The following is a 20,493-nucleotide window of genomic DNA, read 5'->3' as shown; positions in this document are numbered from 1 at the left end:
TGCACCAGTGAGACTCCATGTAAGTGAGGGAGTGGGATGGAGAATGAATGAGAGGAAAATGGGTGTGGTGGAGGATGCTTGATTCCTGCAAGCTTGAGTGAGGAAATGGCTATGGTTGACGCGAACAATGAAGAAGGCGTAGGCATGTGGTAACCGTGTTATTCATCATGAGAACATGAAGTCTTTGCTTGGACAAGTTAAACTTTTCTCCATGCACATGGGCCATTTACAAGGGAAAAAAACGAGAGCATCAAAGAGGACCAAAACAGAGCATATATGGGCAGATAATCACATTCAACCAAAACCATCTTGTGGCTCTTGATGTCCACAACAAACCAACAAATAAAACCCAAAAACTATCAAGAAACAGGATAGATCTCTTGAGAATGTACAAAATAGTGTGGAAATCATACCTGGATCGAACTAACAAGCTCTTTCCCTACTCTCCGCGACTCCGCCTAGGCCTCCCCTCTACCGTCGCTCTGGAAGCTCTCTAGAAACTTCACAAAACTCTCCTCTCTCTTTAAAAAAAATGCTTTCCCCTTTACTCCTTCTATCTTCCTCTCCCGTCGTTCCCTTTCCTTTCCTCTTTGGTATCCTCTTTGTCTTCCCTCCTATTCACCGGTCAGCAAGCATGGCTTGCCCGTCCCATCTGGTCGGGATTCATGGTAAGAGGGGGGAGGGGGTCCCCCTCACACTTCAAAAAGAATAACCAAACTCCACTCTAACAGCCCAAAAACTCTTCTGAATATCCTTCAACAGGTGTCTCCACCCCATTGCATTTCCAACCCACTACCTGATTCACTGACCACCCAACCAGGAAGCAGCATCTGGCTCTTTAAGAGCCCTCCACTTGATAAGAAGTGTGACCTGCAGCAAATAAAAAAAACAAGCCCCATATGGGGGTCTACACATACATATCATTTTATAAAAGTTACTCTTATTTTTTTTTTTCTATTTTTAAAACCAAAAAATTAAAAATAAACTAATATATCCAAATCAAATCTTAAGGTTATGTTTAGTTACTAGAAAATTTTAAGAAAAGAAAAAAAAAGCTAAGGAAAATGTTTGGATGTATATAAAAATGTAAAGTTCCAATAATTATTTGTTTTCATATTAATGTTAAATAACAATGAGAATAAGAATGAAAAAAAGAAATAAATTGATATCCGAACATATAGTTTAATATATTTTTTTTTTATTTTCATATATATTTTTTTTAAATCTCACATTATACATGGTTTTTCTTTATTTTTATTTTTTTTTCATTAAAAAAAAAACATCTTTGAGAGGTAGTTTTTGCTAAATAATAAAAACAAATTTTGGTGTGTGGCTTAAAAAATAATTATTTCTAAAAACTAATAATATTATTTTGTTGTTCTCAAGAAATAATTTTTAAAAATAAAATTGTAGACATAAAATATTTTAGTGGATTAAATTATCAATAAATTGGTTTTCAAAATTATGATATTTCATCAAAATTTAGGCTTGACAAATGATGGTCCTACACATCCACTAGGCATGCAACATGAAAGGTAACATATGACAAATTTTGGAAGGTTATAAAATTAAGTTTTCAAAATAAAATAAAACATGTAAAAAAGAATTATAAATAAATATTCTCTTATGAGTAAGTTTCCTTAAAAAATAAAACAAATCTCCAAAGTCAAGAAGAGTATAAAAAAAAAAAAAAATATTCTCTTGTTGGCAAAGCTAGGAAAAGAGAAAAATTGTTCAAATTCTTTGAATTTAACATGGAAAAAAAGGTTTCCCAACAAAAAAAAGGCTTTACAAAAAGAAAAGAATTTCACAAAAGATCTCGAAGTATGAGAAATCACAAAAAGCATTACACATTCTTTGTTATGGACCCACCATTGATATTCAAATATAAAGAAAACTTTTGTATTATCGTCATTATAATAAGAGTAACTAAATCAAAGGAAAAATATACTTTGGTAAACATTTTTTTTTAACGTAAAAAGTTTTGTTCACATATTTTTTTTAGTTATGCTTGTTTTGCAAGACTTCATAAAAATTATGTGTATTAAGTACTAAATAGCTCATTTAAACCTTAAAAATTAAATTTTATTTATTTTTAAATTCATTTAAAATAAAATAATATTAGCCATTTTATTATTATTATTTATTTTAAAAAAAAACCAATTGTGCTTTTATAAGAGGTTAATATTCATATTTTTATAATACTTATAAAAATTATAATTTTTGATTAAAAACTTTATATATATATATATATTTTTAATTTGTTTGTAATTAAAAAATTATTTTATTTTTAATAAAACTTAAATTAAATTTAGTTTATATTATATAAATTGAATTTATAATTTGTTTTTTTTTATCATGAAATTTTAACATTTTTATATAAAGAAAAAACACTTTTTTATTTTTTTTTTATTTTTTTCATTTTTAAGTATAAAAAAATGGTATAGAATAATAGAAACGCGGGTGACTTTTACTTGGGTTGGTCAATAAAATAGATGGGAAAAGCGTCGGTTGGCAATCGAAAAGGGGGAGGGTGGCTTTCCTGGTAACTTTCTTTACGAGTAACCGTTGTGATAGGCTTGAGGCCATGGGACAAATGGGCAGAGCTTATCTCCAAGTAGATTCAAGGGAGGCGAGTGGCGAGAGTATGGCGTAAAATCAAAGCTTGAAAACCGTGGGATTATGTGGGTATGTGGGCTCCAGAGTCCACGCAGTGACACTGTTGTCTGTCTTTTGTATGTGCTTTTTGCATGGATTCGCCCACCAGCACCACTCTCTCTCCCACAAACCTTTTCTCTCTCTTCGTTTCTCATCGATTCTCTAAATATTTTCTCATGGGCCTTCTCTGAAATCCAAGTTTCCGTACTGTACAGCTTCGATTTTGACTCTTCTTCCCAGGTACGCCAAGACCCACAAATTTATTTTTATTTTCGTTTCTGTTTTTTGGTTCAATTCCGTCTTCGTGGAGTCTAGATTGGATTTGGGTATGATTCTGTTTTTTCTTTTTTGGGAAATTTTGAGTTTGGATTGATGGAAGATATGTGATTTGTGTGGTCCTGTTGAATCTTATCCTTTATCAATCTAATTTTCACTTTTAGATTAATTTCATGGTGGATAGCTTGTGATTTGGTTTTCTGATGTTTGGGCTTTGAATTTGATGATTTTTGAGATTTGGCTCATGGAGCTTTGATTCATCGAGCTGGGATTTCTTTTCTCTTTGGTGGATTTCTTGTGTTTTTAATCAGAACTGTTGGTTATTGAGACTCCAAGAATCAGAATTGATGATCTGGGATAGGTAAATGAGTTAATTATGTGGAAAATTCAGGTATAATAGTTCATATTGGTACAATTCTGTTCGTTTTGCTCTGCAGAGTGAATTAATGAATATTCATAGAGATTCCCTCTTTTGGGTTGTCTTCTTTTTAGGCATTGGTTTTAAAATTTGTGACTTTGGAGCTTGCTCTCCTTATCTCTTTTGCTTTTGGGGTTAAAGCTATCTGTACATGTCCCTTTTTTTTTCCTTATTGGACAGAGTTTATCTTTATGGGTTTTGATTGTTGAAAGTCTCATCTGAATTTGAGGATCTAACTCACTCTTTCCAGGTCTATTTTCATTCCTTAATTGTGAAATTTTCGTTTTTATATGATGGTTGTAGAAATTATTCTATTTCCTCTTCTGTGCACTAGCTGTTTGGTTTGGGAGAAATTGCAAGAAGAGAAAGGAGAACTTGGAATTGTATTAACAAATTGGTGATGGATTGGCTGTCCTAAAATTCCCAGGGTTTCTTTTGTTTTTCTGTAATTCCATATCAATCAAATGGAGCATTGCTAATTTCATTCAGAATTAGTGGGTGCTTTTTCTCAATTTATGTTGATTTAACAAATTGGATGTGTTTCCTCTTTCTTAATCAGCCTTTATTTTAAATCAATCTTTTTTTTTCTTATTCCTCTTGTCAGTGGGGTTGGTAGTGTCAACATTGCAGAGTGTGTCTTCTTTGTTGCCAGTCCCTTTCTGGCTTTGAGAAATGGTGTATCTCCATCTGCGTTTTTCTCAATGACATTCTGCTTCTTCTGCTTGGTTTCTATTCAATTTTTGTTCATACTTTCATTATCTTTACAGAACAATGTTCCAATATCTTTAGTAAGGTTTGGATTTTCACCAGTTAATTGCTTCCTAAAAATGAAGATAGAGAAGTTGATTTTAGTGCATGGGTATGGTGTGGATTTTTTCTGTTGAAGATAACTTTTACATGGATGGTCTCTCTTTTCACTAAATAATAAGTTTGAATCTTGTGTTATTAATTGGTGGCATAATCAGTCTGAACCTTTCTTGGAATGATATTTAAGCAGAGGATCTAGAACCACTCATTCATAGAACTAGATTATTTCTATTGTGGATGAAATCACAAGGGAGTACATGGAAATTTTTTCGGTGATAGTGACTTCTGATTTTTGTATTGAAATTATGGAAGTTTGGATTTTTTTCCGTCTTTTTTATCATCCAAATTTTTTTTTTAATATAAATTAATTTTGTCTGCACCATTTATTTATTTTTTTCTTGCTATTGAGCAAAAGGTAAGTGTTCAAGATGAGTTTTGTTATTTAATAGTTTTGCACTACCATTGTTCAAAATGGCACTAAATTTCTGACCGATAGCTATCTGTGCTATTGCTAATTTTCTTTTATACCTCTTTTAATATGTTTGTAACTACTTAATTCCTAGGAAAAAGCTTCTTCCCTGATTACATAACAAGAGGGATTCCTAGCAGCAAGTTTGTCAAGAGATGGGCATCACAAACTCTAAAATAGAAGAAGATAAGGCTCTGCAGATGTGTCGTGAAAGGAAGAAGTTTGTTAGGCAAGCACTTGATGGCAGGTGTGCTCTAGCAGCTGCTCATGTTGATTATATTCAGTCACTCGAAGCTATAGGAATTGCTCTTAGGAGGTTTGTTGAGCCTGAAGCTCCAAATGAATCTTCCTTATACACTTCCACTAGTGCCACACCAGAGCCACTTGCTTTGACTGAGAAGTCCCTTTCCCAGTTCTCATTCTCATCCCCATCTCTATCTCAACGTGTAGATGCAACTGAAGCCCTTTCTCCAACTCCTTCACCTCCTTATTCTAGTCATATTCAGTTAAACCATATGAAAATCAGGGGCAGCTATTCCAGAAAAGTAGAAGAAAAACCTTCTTTACCAGTCATGGGGACAGTAACCTCCTCCAGTACCCCTCAAAACACCACACCTCGTTCCACTGGAAGGCCTGAAATGACACCATTTGAAGCTTCTTCCCTGCCACCTGGTACTCCACCTTGGGATTTCTTTCACCTTTTTCCTTCTGTTGATAATCAGTTTTCTTCTCAAGGAGGAGAACTGAACCAAGGTTTGGAGACTGCTGATGATATAACTCAGCTTAGGAAAGAGGAGGGTATTCCTGAACTAGAGGATGAAGAAGATAAAGTTTCTTTTCATGGGGAGGAAGAATCTCAGGACTCAGAAGACGAATTTGATGAGCCTTCCACAGATACTCTAGTCCGAAGTTTTGAAAATCTTAATAGGGTACCAGATCATGTTGCAGCTAGTTCTTCACCTACTATGCCTTCAACAGGAAGTGTAGCTTCAGAAACTGGGTATTTGAATGGAGAGAAAAGCAACTCTCCCGGTTTATCACCATTAAGAAGCACATCCTCAGCAGTTGCACTTCATTCTGATGTAAGGAGCACACCTGTAAAAGAAAATGGTATTGAAAATAAGGTTGCCCCAAAGGACTTCTTTTCAAGCATAAGAGACATAGAATATCTCTTTGTTAAAGCTTCTGAATCTGGAAAAGAAGTTCCAAGGATGCTTGAAGCGAATAAATTTCACTTTCGTCCAATATTTCCGCAGAAAGACAGTATGATCTCTCTCTCTCTCTCTCTCTCTCTCTCTCTCAAATTGGAATTCCAGGGGACAACACTTCTATTTTAACTGTGTTTTGATCTTCTCATAAACGTTGGCAGTTTCTTATTACAAGGAAAGTGAAGTATGTTAGTTTGTTCCGTAATGATATTTTTTGTCCCTTTCTCTCAGTTCATAATTCATGCAGTCCACTTGTAGAGTACCCAAACCATCCAGCACTTTAGGCAGATTGATTTCAATGGTTTAGAGCCTTGCATTCTGCAATATTGATGTTTTCTTAGGGGGTAAAAAAGAACAATGCTTCATATGCTTGCTGAATACCATGAGAAATTGTTTGAGGGTTTTTCTTCATGCTAGTTAGTGAAAGCTTTTGACAAGAGACTACTTTTTATTATAACAGGTGGGTCCGTAACATCTACACTATTCAAAGCTTGTTTCTCATGTGGGGAAGACCCAACTATCGTTCAAGAAGGTAGGTCTCCATGCATTCTGTGTGACATCTCATTTCAGTTCTGTCATATTCGTATGTTAAAAAGTATCTTCGGATATGAATATTCCAGAATCCATCTTCTTGGTTTCTTAAGATCTTGTTAAATATATTAATCAACTAAACTATCCTATCATCACTTGTGAACTACCAATCCTGAATGAGGTTTCCATTGGGCTCTGCGCCCTTTCTTTATTTTATATAAATTCTGTGGTGTTGGCCCTTATTCATTGTTCTTAATTCTATGAATAAAATGAAAACGAAGGCCTACAAATTTGAAAGGAAACTAACTGGATGCCAATTGCTTCAGTGGGAAACTACATTGCTCTTGGATGGAAAAATAAGTGCTTATTTGGCATTGTTTTTTTGTTTGCTTTTAATCAATGAAAGTAGCAGAAGCATTAGGGATGGCTTCTATTTGGCTGGTTGGTTAACTTCTGGGAATTGTGTTTAAAAAAAGCTTTTAATGCTAAAAGGAGTATTTTTTTTTTTCTTTTTCTTTTGTTTGTTTGAGATGAATATCTGCTAAATCCCAATATTGGTTTGACAAAGAAACCCTAATTTAATAAACAAATATTTTGTAGAAAACAAATTCTGAAATGCCCTAGGACCAAAAGAAAAAAAAAAAGGCAATTGAAACGGAAAGCATCAATTATTATCTGAATACTGTTTTTATTACCTCGGAGTCAAGGTTTTGTTAAATCAACCAAAAAAGGCTCAAGAAACAAATAGAAGAAATGTAGGAGGGAATAAGAAGAAATAAAACGATGAAATAAGGATAGAGGAGAGATATGAAAGAAATCCTTTAGATATGATTATACAAAGTCCTTAAACTATAAAACCCTGAATTTTTAATAGTCTTCAATCAGAAACTCTTCTAAGTGGAGATTGCAAGAAAGTGAAATTAATATATATATGTATTTAAAAAAAAAAAACTGAGAGAGAGAATGTAAAGAAAATGTGAAAAATTTCTTGTTAAGGTCAGATTTGTTGTTGCCTTCCTTGGTGTTTCTTTTGTTCTTAAGGGTTGGAGAATGACGAAGAAATTGGTGGTTTATGAGATTATCAGAGGCTACACTTGGTATTGTAGTGTTTTTTGTTTTGGAAGTAATTTTAGTATTATGAAAATTGCATTAAATATGAAATGACCTTTTGTATAAGCCAAAAACTTGTTTCTGCAAGGAGCAACTTCTTCTTGGCTTTTGTGTGAAGCTCCTTTCGAAGCCAAAAGCACTTCAACTAAAACCACCAAAATGCATGTAAAAGTTCTTCTTGGGCTCAAAAGGCTGCTTTCAGCTCCCAGAAAGCCAAACGTGCTCGAAGTACATAATACCTCCTAAATGAAGAAAAGAAGAGCAAAGAGTGCAAACACTAAATCTCTCTTTTTCCATTTTCAGTTTTTCCAGCACATCCTATTTTGCATTGTTTTGTTGGCAATATGGTCTCACTTGAAGGGAACTAGATGGAGGTTGTTTTCGTGTATTATAGTGAATTTATGGATTATGCATAGTAGCTTCATGTGATTAGCACTTAGCACACACAGCAAACTTTCTGTGACTAGTGGAATGTGCTCCTTTTTCTTATAATAAAAGCTTATTTAACAGAATATTTTGCTGGCTGTGATTACCAACCTATACCTAATCTTTGGGTTCACTCATTAAATCCTATATTTATGTGCACTTAGAGCCTGCTCAAGCTGCCATGAAGTACTTAACTTGGCACAGGACAGCTTCATCTCGTTCCTCCTCATCCAGGAATCCTCTTGGCTCAAATTCAAAGGATGATATTGAGGACCTTACCAGCAACCTCTTTGACAATTTCTGCATGATCTCAGGCAGTCATGCTTCAACCTTGGATAGACTATTTGCATGGGAGAGAAAGCTTTATGACGAAGTCAAGGTATTTTCCATTACTTTGTGAAAATTTTGAAAGGGAAAGATTTCTCCTTTTTTTGAAAAACTTGAAATTTGAAACTGATTACATCAAATAAATAGACTCAGCAAGAGTTGAGATCTGCCACAAATTTCTCAACTACATTAGCTAATAAAACAAAACAATTAACTCCCAAAAATACAGAAACAAACAAATTTCCCTATTAAAATTCGAATTTTATTAAATAGAAAAAAGAAACTAGAAACTCCTAACTTTTAGCTCCAACTAACTCTTAACATTTCGACACTCCCCCTCAAGTTGGTGCATAGATGTCTATCATGCCCAACTTGCTTGTTAGAAATTCAAAGTTCGGCTTGATGAGTCCTTTTGTAAGGATATCAACTATTTGTTGAGTTGTTGGAACAAATGGCATGCATATAACACCAGTTTAAAATTTCTCCTTGATAAAGTGTCTATCAATCTCCACGTGCTTAGTTCTGTCATGTTGAATTGGGTTATGTGCAATGCTGATTGCAGCTTTATTATTGCAATATAACTTCATAACTCCTTCAATTGGCTGCCTTACCTCTTCTAGGACACGCTTTAGCCACAACATCTCACAAATTCCATGTGACATAGCTCTAAATTCTGCCTCAACACTACTTCTAGCCACTACGCCTCTATTTCTTACTCCTCCATGTAACCAAATTACCTCGAACTAATGTGCAGTAACCCGTGGTGGACCTCTTATTAGTAACTGAACTAGCCCAATCAGTGTCAGTATAGGCTTCAACACCACGATGTTCATTCTTCCTGAAAAATATTCCCTTTCCTGGTGTGCTCTTAAGGTATCTCTAGATTTGGTAGATGACTTCAAGGTGCTCTTCATATGGAGAGTGCATGAATTGACTCACCACACTCACTACAAAAGCTATATCTGGCCGAGTATGAGACAAGTAGATTAGCTTACCAACTAACCTCTGGTATCTTGTTGTATCAACTGAAACCTTTTTGTCACTATCTCCAAGCCTCAAGTTTGGTTCCATAGGTGTTTTTGATGGTTTGCAACCACTCATACCAATTTCTTTTAAGAGATCAAGGATATACTTTGTGAAACCACAATCCCTTTTTTTGATCTTGCAACCTCCATGCCTAAGAAGTACTTTAAGGAACCTAAATCTTTAATTTCGAACTTAGTGGCTAAGCTCCTTTTCAACCTGTCCATCTCTGTTAAATCATCTCGAGTGAGAATGATGTCATCTACATAAACAATTAAAACTGTAATTTTACTTTCTGATGAAAACTTTACAAATAAGGTGTGATTTGTTTGTCCTTGTGTGTAGCCTTGCTTCTTGACTAATTGAGTAAATTTATCAAACCAGGCCCTCGGTGATTGTTTAAGGCCGTGTAAAGACTGTCTTAGTTTGCACACCTTTGAACTGTAGTTTCCATCAAATCCTGGAGGAGAGTCCATGTACACCTCTTCTTTCAAATCTTTGTTTAGGAATGCGTTCTTAACGTCTAATTGTTGGAGTGTCCAATCTAAATTTACTGTAATTGATAGGAGTTCTCGTACTGTATTCAACTTGGCAACCGGTGCAAAAGTCTCGGAGTAGTCCACACCATAGGTTTGGGTAAACCCTTTTGCCACTAGTCGAGCTTTGTATCTTTCCAAGGTGCCATCTACATTGTACTTGATTGTAAAAACCCATTTGCAGCCAATTGTTTTCTTCCCTTTGGGCAAATAAACTACTTCCCAAGTCTCATTTTTTCCAGAAGCCCTAATTTCTTTAAGAATAACTTCCTTCCATTCCAGAACCCTTAGAGCATCTTGCACATTTTTTGGAATTTCTACACGAGAGTTGAGTGGTAAAGGCATAAAACAAGGGTGACAAATTTTCATAAGATATGAAGTTAGACATAGGATGCTTTGTGCAAGTTCTGACACCTTTACGACAAGCAATAGGAACATCTAAATTTTTTATTGACTCAAACATGGACTTAGAAGGGCTTGACACCAAAGGAAGTTTACTTGACAACTCATCTGAGGAACTAGTAAAATTCTCATTTGTACTTGGGTTGGACTCATGGAGTTGCTGCAAAGTTGAATCTTCTTTTCTTTGAAGATGTCTCTTCCTTGAATAGACATGAAGCTCATGTTCTATTTTACTTGTTTTTTCTCTCATCTTCGCTTTTTCATGCTTATGTAACGACATTAAAGGATTGATTCCATTAATTTCATCTCCTAAACTACCCAATTCTTGATTTGTGGCTGTAGTGTTTTGGTTCAAGTGTTGATTTGTGGCTATAGTGTCTTGATTCAGGTGTTGATCTATGGCTACAGTGTCTTGATTTTCTAGAGCTGAAGGAATAGGGTGTTCAGGGGTAAATTCAACTAAAACTGGTGGTTTTGGCTCTATTTGGAAAATATCGCCAACACAAGAATCTTCACTCTCACTCTCCCCCTGAAGATGATTATTATCAAAATATGGGGTTGTCTCAAAGAAAGTCACATCCATAGACACAAATAATTTTCTTAAAACAGGGTCAAAACACTTATATTCTTTTTGTGTTGGTGAGTAGCCAACAAAGACACATTTCCTAGCTTTAGGATCAAGTTTCCCATGATTGTGGCTATGAATATGGACAAATGTAGTGCATCCAAAATTTTTTAGTGAAATATCAATGACAAGACGTGACGTGGGAAAACAATTTTTAAAAACATCCACAGGTTTTTGAAAATGCAAAACTCTTGTTGGCATTTAATTAATAAAAAAGGCAGCTGTAAGAACAACTTCACCCCATAAACATTTAGGTGTCTTAGTTGAAAAAAGCAAGGCTCTAGCAATTTCAAGAAGATGCCAATTTTTTCTTTCAACTACTCCATTTTGTTGTGGAGTGTCATTGCAAGAACTTTGAAGAACAATTCCTTTTTCCTCAAAAAATTACCCTAATATTTTATTTAAATATTCCTTTCCATTGTCACTCCTAAACACTTGAAGTTTTTCTTGGAATTATGTTTGTACCATATTGAATTTTTTTTTGAAAACTTGTTCAACATCGGATTTTTCTCTTAACAAATATACCCATGTTATCTTTGTGTGATCATTAATGAATGTAATGAACCATTTTTTTCTTGAAAGAGTAGTAACTGTAGTAGGGCCCCAAACATCGCTATGAATGCTAGAAAAAGGTTTGCAGGGTTTATATGGTTGTAGAGGAAAAGGAGAACGGCGGTGTTGTGCCAATTCACAAATTTCACATTGAAATGAAGATGGATTTTTATTTAGGAATAGATTCGGAAACATGTACTTTAGATACTGAAAGTTTGGATGTCCTAACCTAAAATGCCATAACATAATCTTATTCGTAAAAAGAGATTTGAAACAAGTACTATGAGTTTGTCCCTCTAATTCAGATCTATCTTCAAAGAAATGGAGTCCTCCACTTTGCTTAGCACTGCTAATCGTCTTCCTCGAGTCCAAATCCTGAAACACACAAGAAGAATGGAAACAATGAGCCTGACATTTTAGATCATGAGTTATTTTACTAACAGACAAAAGATTACATGACAAGTTAGGAACATGAAGGACATTATGCAGAGTAATGGAAGGAGAAATAACAATTGAGCCTTTCCCAACTATGGCTGAGAAGGATCCATTTGCTATTTTTATTTTTTGTTTCCTTGCACAAGGACTATACAAGGAAAATAATTTAGAAGATCTGGTCATATGGTCAGTTGCTCCTGAGTCTATAATCCATGGACAATTAAAATTGGGTTTGACACTGTAGAGGGAAATGGTAAGGTAGTTACCTTTCTGGGCTAAAGAACACAAGGAAGAAGGATTTACAGTGGGACTCGAGGACTGGAGCAATTTACACAGGCTGTCTATTTGCTCCTTCGTGAATGGAAGCTATATTTGAAAAAACTTGGTTCCCTTGATCTTCATTTGAGACTTGGAACACACGACCATCTCCCCCATTCTTCTTTTTCCAATTCGGAGGCTTCCCATGTAGCTTCCAACATGTCTCATGTGTATGCTATGGCTTCTTACAATGATCACACCATGGTTCTTCTCCTTGTTTGAAGTTTCTCTTTTCCACATCTGCCTTTGGTCCTTTTGTTATGAGAGTTGAACTCTCAATTTCAGGGTTGGTCTTTGGTTCCTGCTTTTGTAGCATGACTCTTCGGCGAGACTTTTCTCTCCTGATCTCTGAGAATACTTCTTGAAGACTGGGGAGAGGTTTTCATCCCAGAATTCGGCCCCACACTTCATCTAATTCTCTGTTAAGACCTACTAGGAACAAATACAACTTGTCATCTTCCTTACTCTTCATATATCACATACTATCAGTGGGAGAACCCCATTCCTCTTCATAACATTGATTCAACTCCTGCCACAAAGTTACCATTTCATTATAGCACACAGTAACTTCTCTATCTCCTTCTCTAGATTGCCACACTTAGTCTTTAATTCAAATATTTGAGATGAATTCTCCAGATCCGAATAAGTGTCACGAACAACATCCCACACTTCTTTTGTTGTTGGAATGAACAAAAATGGCTTTCCAATACTCGACTCCATCGAGTTGATGAGCCATGCTATTACCATGGAGTTTTCAGATCTCCAACTCTTTAGGTGTGGATCATTGTTTGCTGGTTTTTTCACCTCACCAGTCAAGTGACCAAGCTTCCCCTTACCATCAATTACGAGCTTCACAGTCTGAGCCCATTCCAAGTAGTTTTTTCCATTCAACTTATTCATAGTCAATTGAAGGGAATTTGATGACACAACAAACAAGTATTCTGCTTCATTAGATAATGCAGTAGAGTTGTTTTGAATGCTCTCTACTGCATCCCCTGTAGTCGCCGAGCCTCTGCCAGCTCCAGCCATAGCAGTTTTCACCATCAGAAACTTCGATTATACCAAAGCTTTGATACCATGAAAATTTTGAAAGGGAAAGATTTCTCATTTTTTTGAAAAAATTGAAATTTGAAACCGATTACATCAAATAAATAGACTCAGCAAGAGTTGAGATCTGCCACAAATTTCTCAACTACATTAGCTAACAAAACAAAACAACTAACTCCTAAAAATACGGAAACAAACAAATTTCCCTATCTTAAATAATTCGAATTTAAAATTCAAATTTTATTAAATAGATAAAGAAACTAGAAACTCCTAACTTTTAGCTCTAGCTAACTCCTAACATTTCGACACTTTGCTGTTCTTTTGTTATTTTTGTTTTCATGATTATTTGGAAAGTAGCTTAAAATAATATTTGTTGTCCATGGTTAGAGAAATGAAAATACCACACTTTCCTTCTAATTATTTCGTAATTCACACTAGCCTTTGGACTTAGCATTCCATATGAATGAGTTAAGTGAGCAATCTGAGCTTTGAACATTTGAGCATTCTTTTGAACATTTAATGGAGTCATGAATTGAATAACACATCTAAAATTGACCTTGATCTATTACTAATTGATGTAGGACGATAGAGAGAAAAGAATATAGGGGAGAGACATTAAAGTAGAAGAGAGAAATTCCAAAGAATTATGAATATTATTATTCAAAAGTCTAAAGCATCTAATATCACTGAGCCTATATATAGATAGACAATCCTAACTCTAGTAGAAAATTAATTTTAATTATCTTTACTCGAATAAAACTTTCACTAAATAATAATAACCTAAAATAAATAAAAAATAAAAAATAAAATATTAGCACTTCTTAATTCTTATATCCATCACTTTCTACATTTACGCCTAAGATAAGTGTCTAATTTAATATCTTTGTTTCCTATCTATTTCATAAACTATGCCTTTCTTTAGAGTTATTGCATAATTTTTTATTTGAGCTTTTATTCCCATTGTGTGCTTCTATTTTAGAAGAAATTTGGTATTAATTGACGTAATTCACATATCATCTCAATATTACATAATTTGTCCTTATTTCGTTTTTTTCCTAACCTTTGTTTGTGCCAAAATGAATGTTGTTAAATTAGAACAATCCCATTTGGCCCTTTAGGGGATGTGCAAAACCTCACAACCATTGTGACAATTGTACAAGCCAATCTTACACAGATGAAAGATATTGTGACCAAACTTCTTGTGGACCTAGGTCATTTGTTGAAAGATCCTAGAAAGAATCATGAAGGGGAAACAATAGATGAATCTACACAATTTTTATTTATTTTGATAGGAAACGACAAAGAGATATATTAATAGAAAAAAGAAGTACAAGAGAAGGATGAGGAATCCTCCCAATAAAGAAAAGCTAAACTATAAGAATACAAAAACAAGAAACTATAATGAAAAAACAAACAAACTTTATAGGTTAGACCATCCCATTGGAGCTACACACTGCTAGCCAATATAGTTGTAACACATTAAGGGGAATCCCCTTAAAAATCATGGAACAAAAAGCCCAAAGAGAAGCAAGGAAGTGAATAGAATCCCAAAGATTCTCCGAATTCCTTGCTTTATCCTCAAATATCCTCGCATTTCTTTCCCTCCATACAACCCAAATTAAAGCAATGCATGCAGCTTGCCACAAAACTATCCCTCTCTTAGATAATCCAAAACCCTTATAATTGATGAACATCATGTCGGATATGCTCCTCGGGGGAACCCAATCCATCTTGGCTAACTGAAATAATCTGTGCCACAACCCCATCGTCAAAGAGCAATGTAGGAAAAGATGATCAACTGATTCACCATGCTTCATGTACAACTTACAAATGTCAGGACTAAGAGCTTTGTAGGGTCTTCTCAATTGTAGCAAGTCATTAGTATTTACCTTCTTGTGTGCTACTAACTAGACAAAGGACTTGACTTTGAAAGGGATTTGGGAATTCCAAACGAACTTAGTAGGGAAAACTGGAGAAGAACCAGAACAATGGGACAAGGTTAGAAAGAAAGACTTGACTGTAAAAAGCCTTCAAGAAGATAAATACCAAGATCTCGCATCTGAAACCGAAGGTGATAAGTGCAAACAATCAAGTGACCGCATGAGGCATTCTGAATCTTCTATCTCAGAATCTAAAAGGTTATGGTGGAAATTAAAGTTCCAAGAGAAGGGGCAAGTAGAACCGAAAATTGAAGATATAGGAATATTTTTATCTGTGACTACTCGAAATAGTCTTGGATATTAAAAACCCAAAGGTTGGTCTCCCCACCATAAGTCTTCCCAGAACCGAATTCTTTCCCCATCTCCTACCACAGACCAAGTATACTTGGAAAAATCATGAAAGACTTGTGTAATAGCCTTCCAAGGACAACGATGTGACCATTTGACTATAGTGTTGACATCCCAACCATTGGAATGTGTCCCATAAATGCTTAAAATGACCCGATGCCACAGAGCTGAACCTTCTCTAAGATACCTCCACAACCATTTCCCTAGGAGAGTGAGATTCCTAAGAGAAATCTTCCCAAACCCCAATCCCTCTTTTACCTTCGAATTACACACTACATCCCAACTAACCAGATAATCTCTTTTACCTTCTCCAACCCTTGACCATAAGAAATCCCTTTGCAATTTCTCAATTTTTGCAGCCACTGAAGCGGGAATCTTAAACAAGGAGAGAAAGTAGTTAGGAATGTGGGATAGGCAAGAATGGATAAGAGTTATCCTACCTCCAAAAGATAAGTAAACCTTTTGCCACCCATCTAATCTCCTCGAGATTCTCTCAATCATTGGATCCCAAAAGCCACAAGCCTTTGGATACCCTCCCAAAGGAAGACCCAGGTAGAGAATAGGCCAATCAAAAGCCTTGCAATCAAGCAACTCGGCCAACCTAGAAAGATGATTTTGATCAAGATTGATGCCAAAAAGATTACTCTTTTCAAGGTTAACCTTAAGCCCAGAAATATGCCCAAACACTAGCAATAAACTCTTGAGAGTCTGCAGTTCTTCCTTAGTAGTGTTAGAAGAGAAAATGGTATCATCTGCAAATTGCAGATGGGACACCCTTGTTCTGTTCCTACCAACCCTGAAACCCTCCAACGAATTTATTTTCTCTACTCTCAACAACATCCTCCTCAGAACATCTACGACTAGGGTAAACAAAAAAGGGGATAAAGGGTCACCTTGTCTTAATCCTCTAGATGCCTTGACCCATCCTTTGGCGTTTTCATTCACTAAAATTGCAAAAGAGACCGTGGACAAACAACTTCTCATCCATTTTCTCCATCTAGGACTAAACCCCTTCTTCTCCAACACATGATCCAAAAAATCCCAACTCACATGGTCGTAAGCCTTTTCAAAGTCAAATTTGAAGACAACTTATTCCTCTCCTGATCGTCTTTTCTCATCTACTATCTCATTGGCTATAAGAACTACATCAATCCCTGAAACGTAAAGACTTAGGGATTTCCAAGTGAGTTTGCTACCTACACCCCTAGGAAAACCACCCATAAATAAAGATCTAGTTAATAGTAGATCCTTAGATGAGGATGATGAAGTACATGAGGATGAAGGTTTTAGTTCCCCAATGCTTATCAACAGAGATACGAGAGAATCTAGGTCACAATTCATCAATGATGATCCTAGGAATACCTTTAGGCATATAGAACCTAAGGATTGATACCATTATCAACAATGTCAACTTTAGGCATCAAGAACCTAAGGATGGATACCAAAATTAATCGTGTCAACCTTACCTCCATAATGTCATTATGACTAGGCCAATTATATTCATGATGAGGTAAGTTATTTCACTAGGAGGGTCAAAGTAGAGGCACCACAATTTGATGGTAGGTTAGACCTAAATATGTTTTTACTTTGAGTGGTATGACATGACTGACACTTAATGAGTTCGTTTTACTAAAATGAATTTGGTATGCTCTAGAAAGGGTTATTGGTAGTCAATCTTGTGTGACATCAACCGTTTACACCAAGTCCTTATTACTATGTGGGAAGAGATGAAGCTAAGACTAACAGAAAAGCACTTATCAAGCTATCATAGAAATCACTTGTTGGATTAACTATTGACCCTTCGACAAACTACTACCTCTATTAATGAGTATATGACTTAATTTGAGGAACTAATGTTATGTTATGGAATTCATGAGGATTACTGGGTCACTATTGCTGGGCTTATAAATGGATTGAAAGTTGAAATTGAATGTGAGGTTAGTTTACGTTCTTCCAAGTCCTTAGAGAAAGCTTATCATAAGGCTTGGGAAACTGAGAAGTACTTCCCTTCTTATCCTATGAGGCGTGCTCCTTTCCCACCTACTTTCATCAACTTCACCCTAATACCTTTCATAAGTCTACTAAAGGCACAACTAGTTCTTCCTCGACCAAACAATGGGTTAAATCCTAGTACCACTTCAACTTTTAAGACTAACTTGATTAAGTGTAAGTCAAACAATTCATGTAATTCTTGTTTATTTGCATCCCAAATTGACTGTCATCATTGTCATCCAAAGGGGTGCAAAGGCTGTAAATGCCCCCAACATACTCTGCCCTTAGAACATGAGGATGCCTCCCTAACCTAGGAAGCTTATGAGTATTTCCAACTTGAGCCTATGGAAGATCTTGATTATGAGGAGGAGCATTTTAAGGTTAATGAGGATGAGGAAGTTTTATCTATGATACAACGTATCTTATCCACTCTTGTTGACCGTGATACATGAAAATGTACAAGTATTTGTCATGCTTATATTCCTTGTAAGGATAAGGTTTCTAAGTTAGTCATTAATTAAGGTAGCACCATGAATGTAGTGTTTGAATCTACCCTTTCTAGGCTCGATCTAAAGCTTGAGCCCCACCCTCATCAATTTGAGGTAGCTTGGGTAGATAAAACTTCTTTACTTGTCAAGGAGGGATGTCTAGTTCCTCTTATGTTTAGGCTTTATTTGGAAGACATTTATTGTGATGCCTTACCCATGAATATCGCTCATTTCTTGTTAAGATGTCCTTGGCTATACAATCATGCTACTTAGCCATGGAGGTAGGACAATTGTCTTAAAACTTGTTAAGCTAACACTTAATAAGTGCAAGCTTGTTGATGAGTCTACTCATAGGGATTAACTTGAGCAAAGAATTCAAATTTTGTCCCTTAAGCAATTTAAGTGTGACAGACATGTGAGTTTAGTACATCTTCTTGAGCAAAGAATTCAAATTTTGTCCCTTAAGCAATTTAAGTGTGACAGACATGTGAGTTTAGTACATCTTGTCATAGCTAAGGAAAACCACACTTCATTTGAGTTCAATTTGGTTTACCTTTTTGAGGTTACTCCTTTCCTAGATGAATTTAAGGATATTATGCCTGAGGGCTTACTTGATGAATTACCACTCATGATAGGCATTCAACATGCTATGGACTTAGCCCCATGATCACAATTACTGGCGGACAGATCCTGAATTGAATCGACAAATAGAGGGTCTCTTAGTTAAGGGTTTTATTTGTCATAATCTTAGTCCTCATATTGTTCTTAGAGAATGTGTGTGGATAGTAGAGTTGTCACCAAAATCACAGTTAAGTAGAGGTTTCCTATTCCTCGGTTGGAAGATATGTTAGATCAGCTAGTTTGTTCCTAATGGTTTTGGAAGATAAACTAATGCAATGGGTGCCATCAATAGACTTGGGGATAAATGGAAGGCAACCTTCAAAACTTAGGATGGGTTGTTTGAGTGGTTAGTGATACCTTTGGGAATGTCTAACACCCATTGTACTTTCATGAGAGTGGTGACACGTTTTGGATCATTCTTCGGAAAATTCCTTATTGTATATTTTGATCTATTGTTGACAAAGGAGGAGCATTCAAGTCATCTTAGACAAGTCTTTCATACCTTTAGCATTAAGAAATTGTATGCTAACCTTAAGAAGTACTCTTTCATGCAACCCCAAATGTGTTTCTTAGGTTTTATTGTGTTTACTCAACAGATCTCCATTGACCTGAAAACGTTAAGGCAATAAGAGATTGGCCTAAACCTAAAACTTTGACTGCAATTCATAGTTTGCATGGTTTTAACTTCTTGTTATGGGAGATTTATTTAAGGTTTCAGTATCATTACTACCCTAATTATTAAGTGCATGAAAAAAGAAGACTTCATTGGATTGCAGCCATAAAGCATTCCCAGTGATTAAGCAAAAAATGATTGAGACTCCTATTTAGCGACACCCTGATCTTTCGAAGGGTTTTGAGGTAGTTTGTGATGCTTTAAGAGTAGCTATAGGCAAGGATTAAAGTTTTGGTAAACTTCAGCAGATTCTGGGTCAAAGTTTCAAAAATCAGCTAGGCATGAAATACAAATCAGGAAGGAAAGTCACTTTCAGTGATTTTTGTTGAAAAAAATCATGCATTTCAGATTTTTTTTTAGTGACTTTATCACTGATTTTCTTGTCATGGCCGATATTTTGGTAATTTTATGATCAATTTCCCATAAAATCAAGCATTTTAGATTTTTTTTTTTGGGTGATTTTATCACTGATTTTCTTGCCATGGCCAATATTTTGATGATTTTATCATCAATTTTCTACAAAATCATCAATAAACTTAGCCCCTACAGCTAAATTGCCCACTCCACAGATGATTGTTTAAATTAAGAGCAAGGGGGGAGTGATGGAGCTCAAACTTGGCCCTTTCAGTGGCAAGTGGAGAGCTTTACAATAAGCTACTTTTTCATTTATATATGTTTGTGCACACAAAATATATTATCTCCCTTAAAACTTATCTACGGAATGAACTATTTAAAATATAACTTTTATAAAAAAATAAAAAAATCTAATTATCTTATTGTCAAATTCCATTAACTGCATGGTAATCTTCTTAATGAGTTTTTTAAAATATATTTTATATAGACAAAGGAATCATAAATTAGTAAAGAAAATTATAAATATTTTTAAACAAAATATAATTGTTTGTATATCATCATTTGTTTTATGTCCTTAAAATACACCTAGACTACATAGATTATCATTTTAATAGTAAATTTGTTTTCAAGTATTGCTTATTATTGCCTTATCATACATATATTGTTTTCCTTCAAAAAAAAAAAAACTTCAATAGTTTTTATCATTTCTTAGAGTTCTTTTCCAATATTTCTATGAGCTTAAATCAATTTCCATCTTATCAAAAACTTTTTCTAGAGCTTAGGATTTCCATCTCATATTTCCATAAAATCCAACTATTTATATTTTGTGAATTTATGATATTGCAGGTACTATTTGTAACCAAAAGAGTTTCATCCTTTACTCTTAACCATCAAGCCCTTAGATAACTT

At 35.1% G+C, this 20,493-nt stretch overlaps 1 protein-coding gene across 2 annotated transcripts in view; it reads left to right on the top strand.

Annotated features, from left to right (window-relative positions):
- The first annotated feature begins 2,573 nt into the window (after positions 1-2,573).
- Positions 2,574-20,493, top strand: part of LOC117916871 (nitrate regulatory gene2 protein) — a 31,190-nt gene continuing 13,270 nt past the window's right edge. Inside the window, exons 1-4 of one of the 2 annotated variants that reach the window (XM_034833076.1) lie at positions 2,574-2,898; positions 4,723-5,891; positions 6,297-6,368; positions 8,068-8,282. In XM_034833076.1, the coding sequence (XP_034688967.1) occupies positions 4,784-5,891; positions 6,297-6,368; positions 8,068-8,282 (1,395 nt within the window). In that variant the 5' untranslated portion in view covers positions 2,574-2,898; positions 4,723-4,783. Of the gene's footprint in view, positions 2,899-2,997; positions 3,296-4,722; positions 5,892-6,296; positions 6,369-8,067; positions 8,283-20,493 lie in introns of those variants that run through there. The other variant, XM_034833077.1, reaches the window with a different exon arrangement.

Source organism: Vitis riparia, chromosome 6 (assembly GCF_004353265.1).
Source record: "Vitis riparia cultivar Riparia Gloire de Montpellier isolate 1030 chromosome 6, EGFV_Vit.rip_1.0, whole genome shotgun sequence".
Lineage (NCBI taxonomy): Eukaryota > Viridiplantae > Streptophyta > Magnoliopsida > Vitales > Vitaceae > Vitis > Vitis riparia.
The sequence above is the reverse complement of the archived record's forward strand: the minus strand, read 5'-3'. Positions and strand labels throughout refer to the sequence as shown.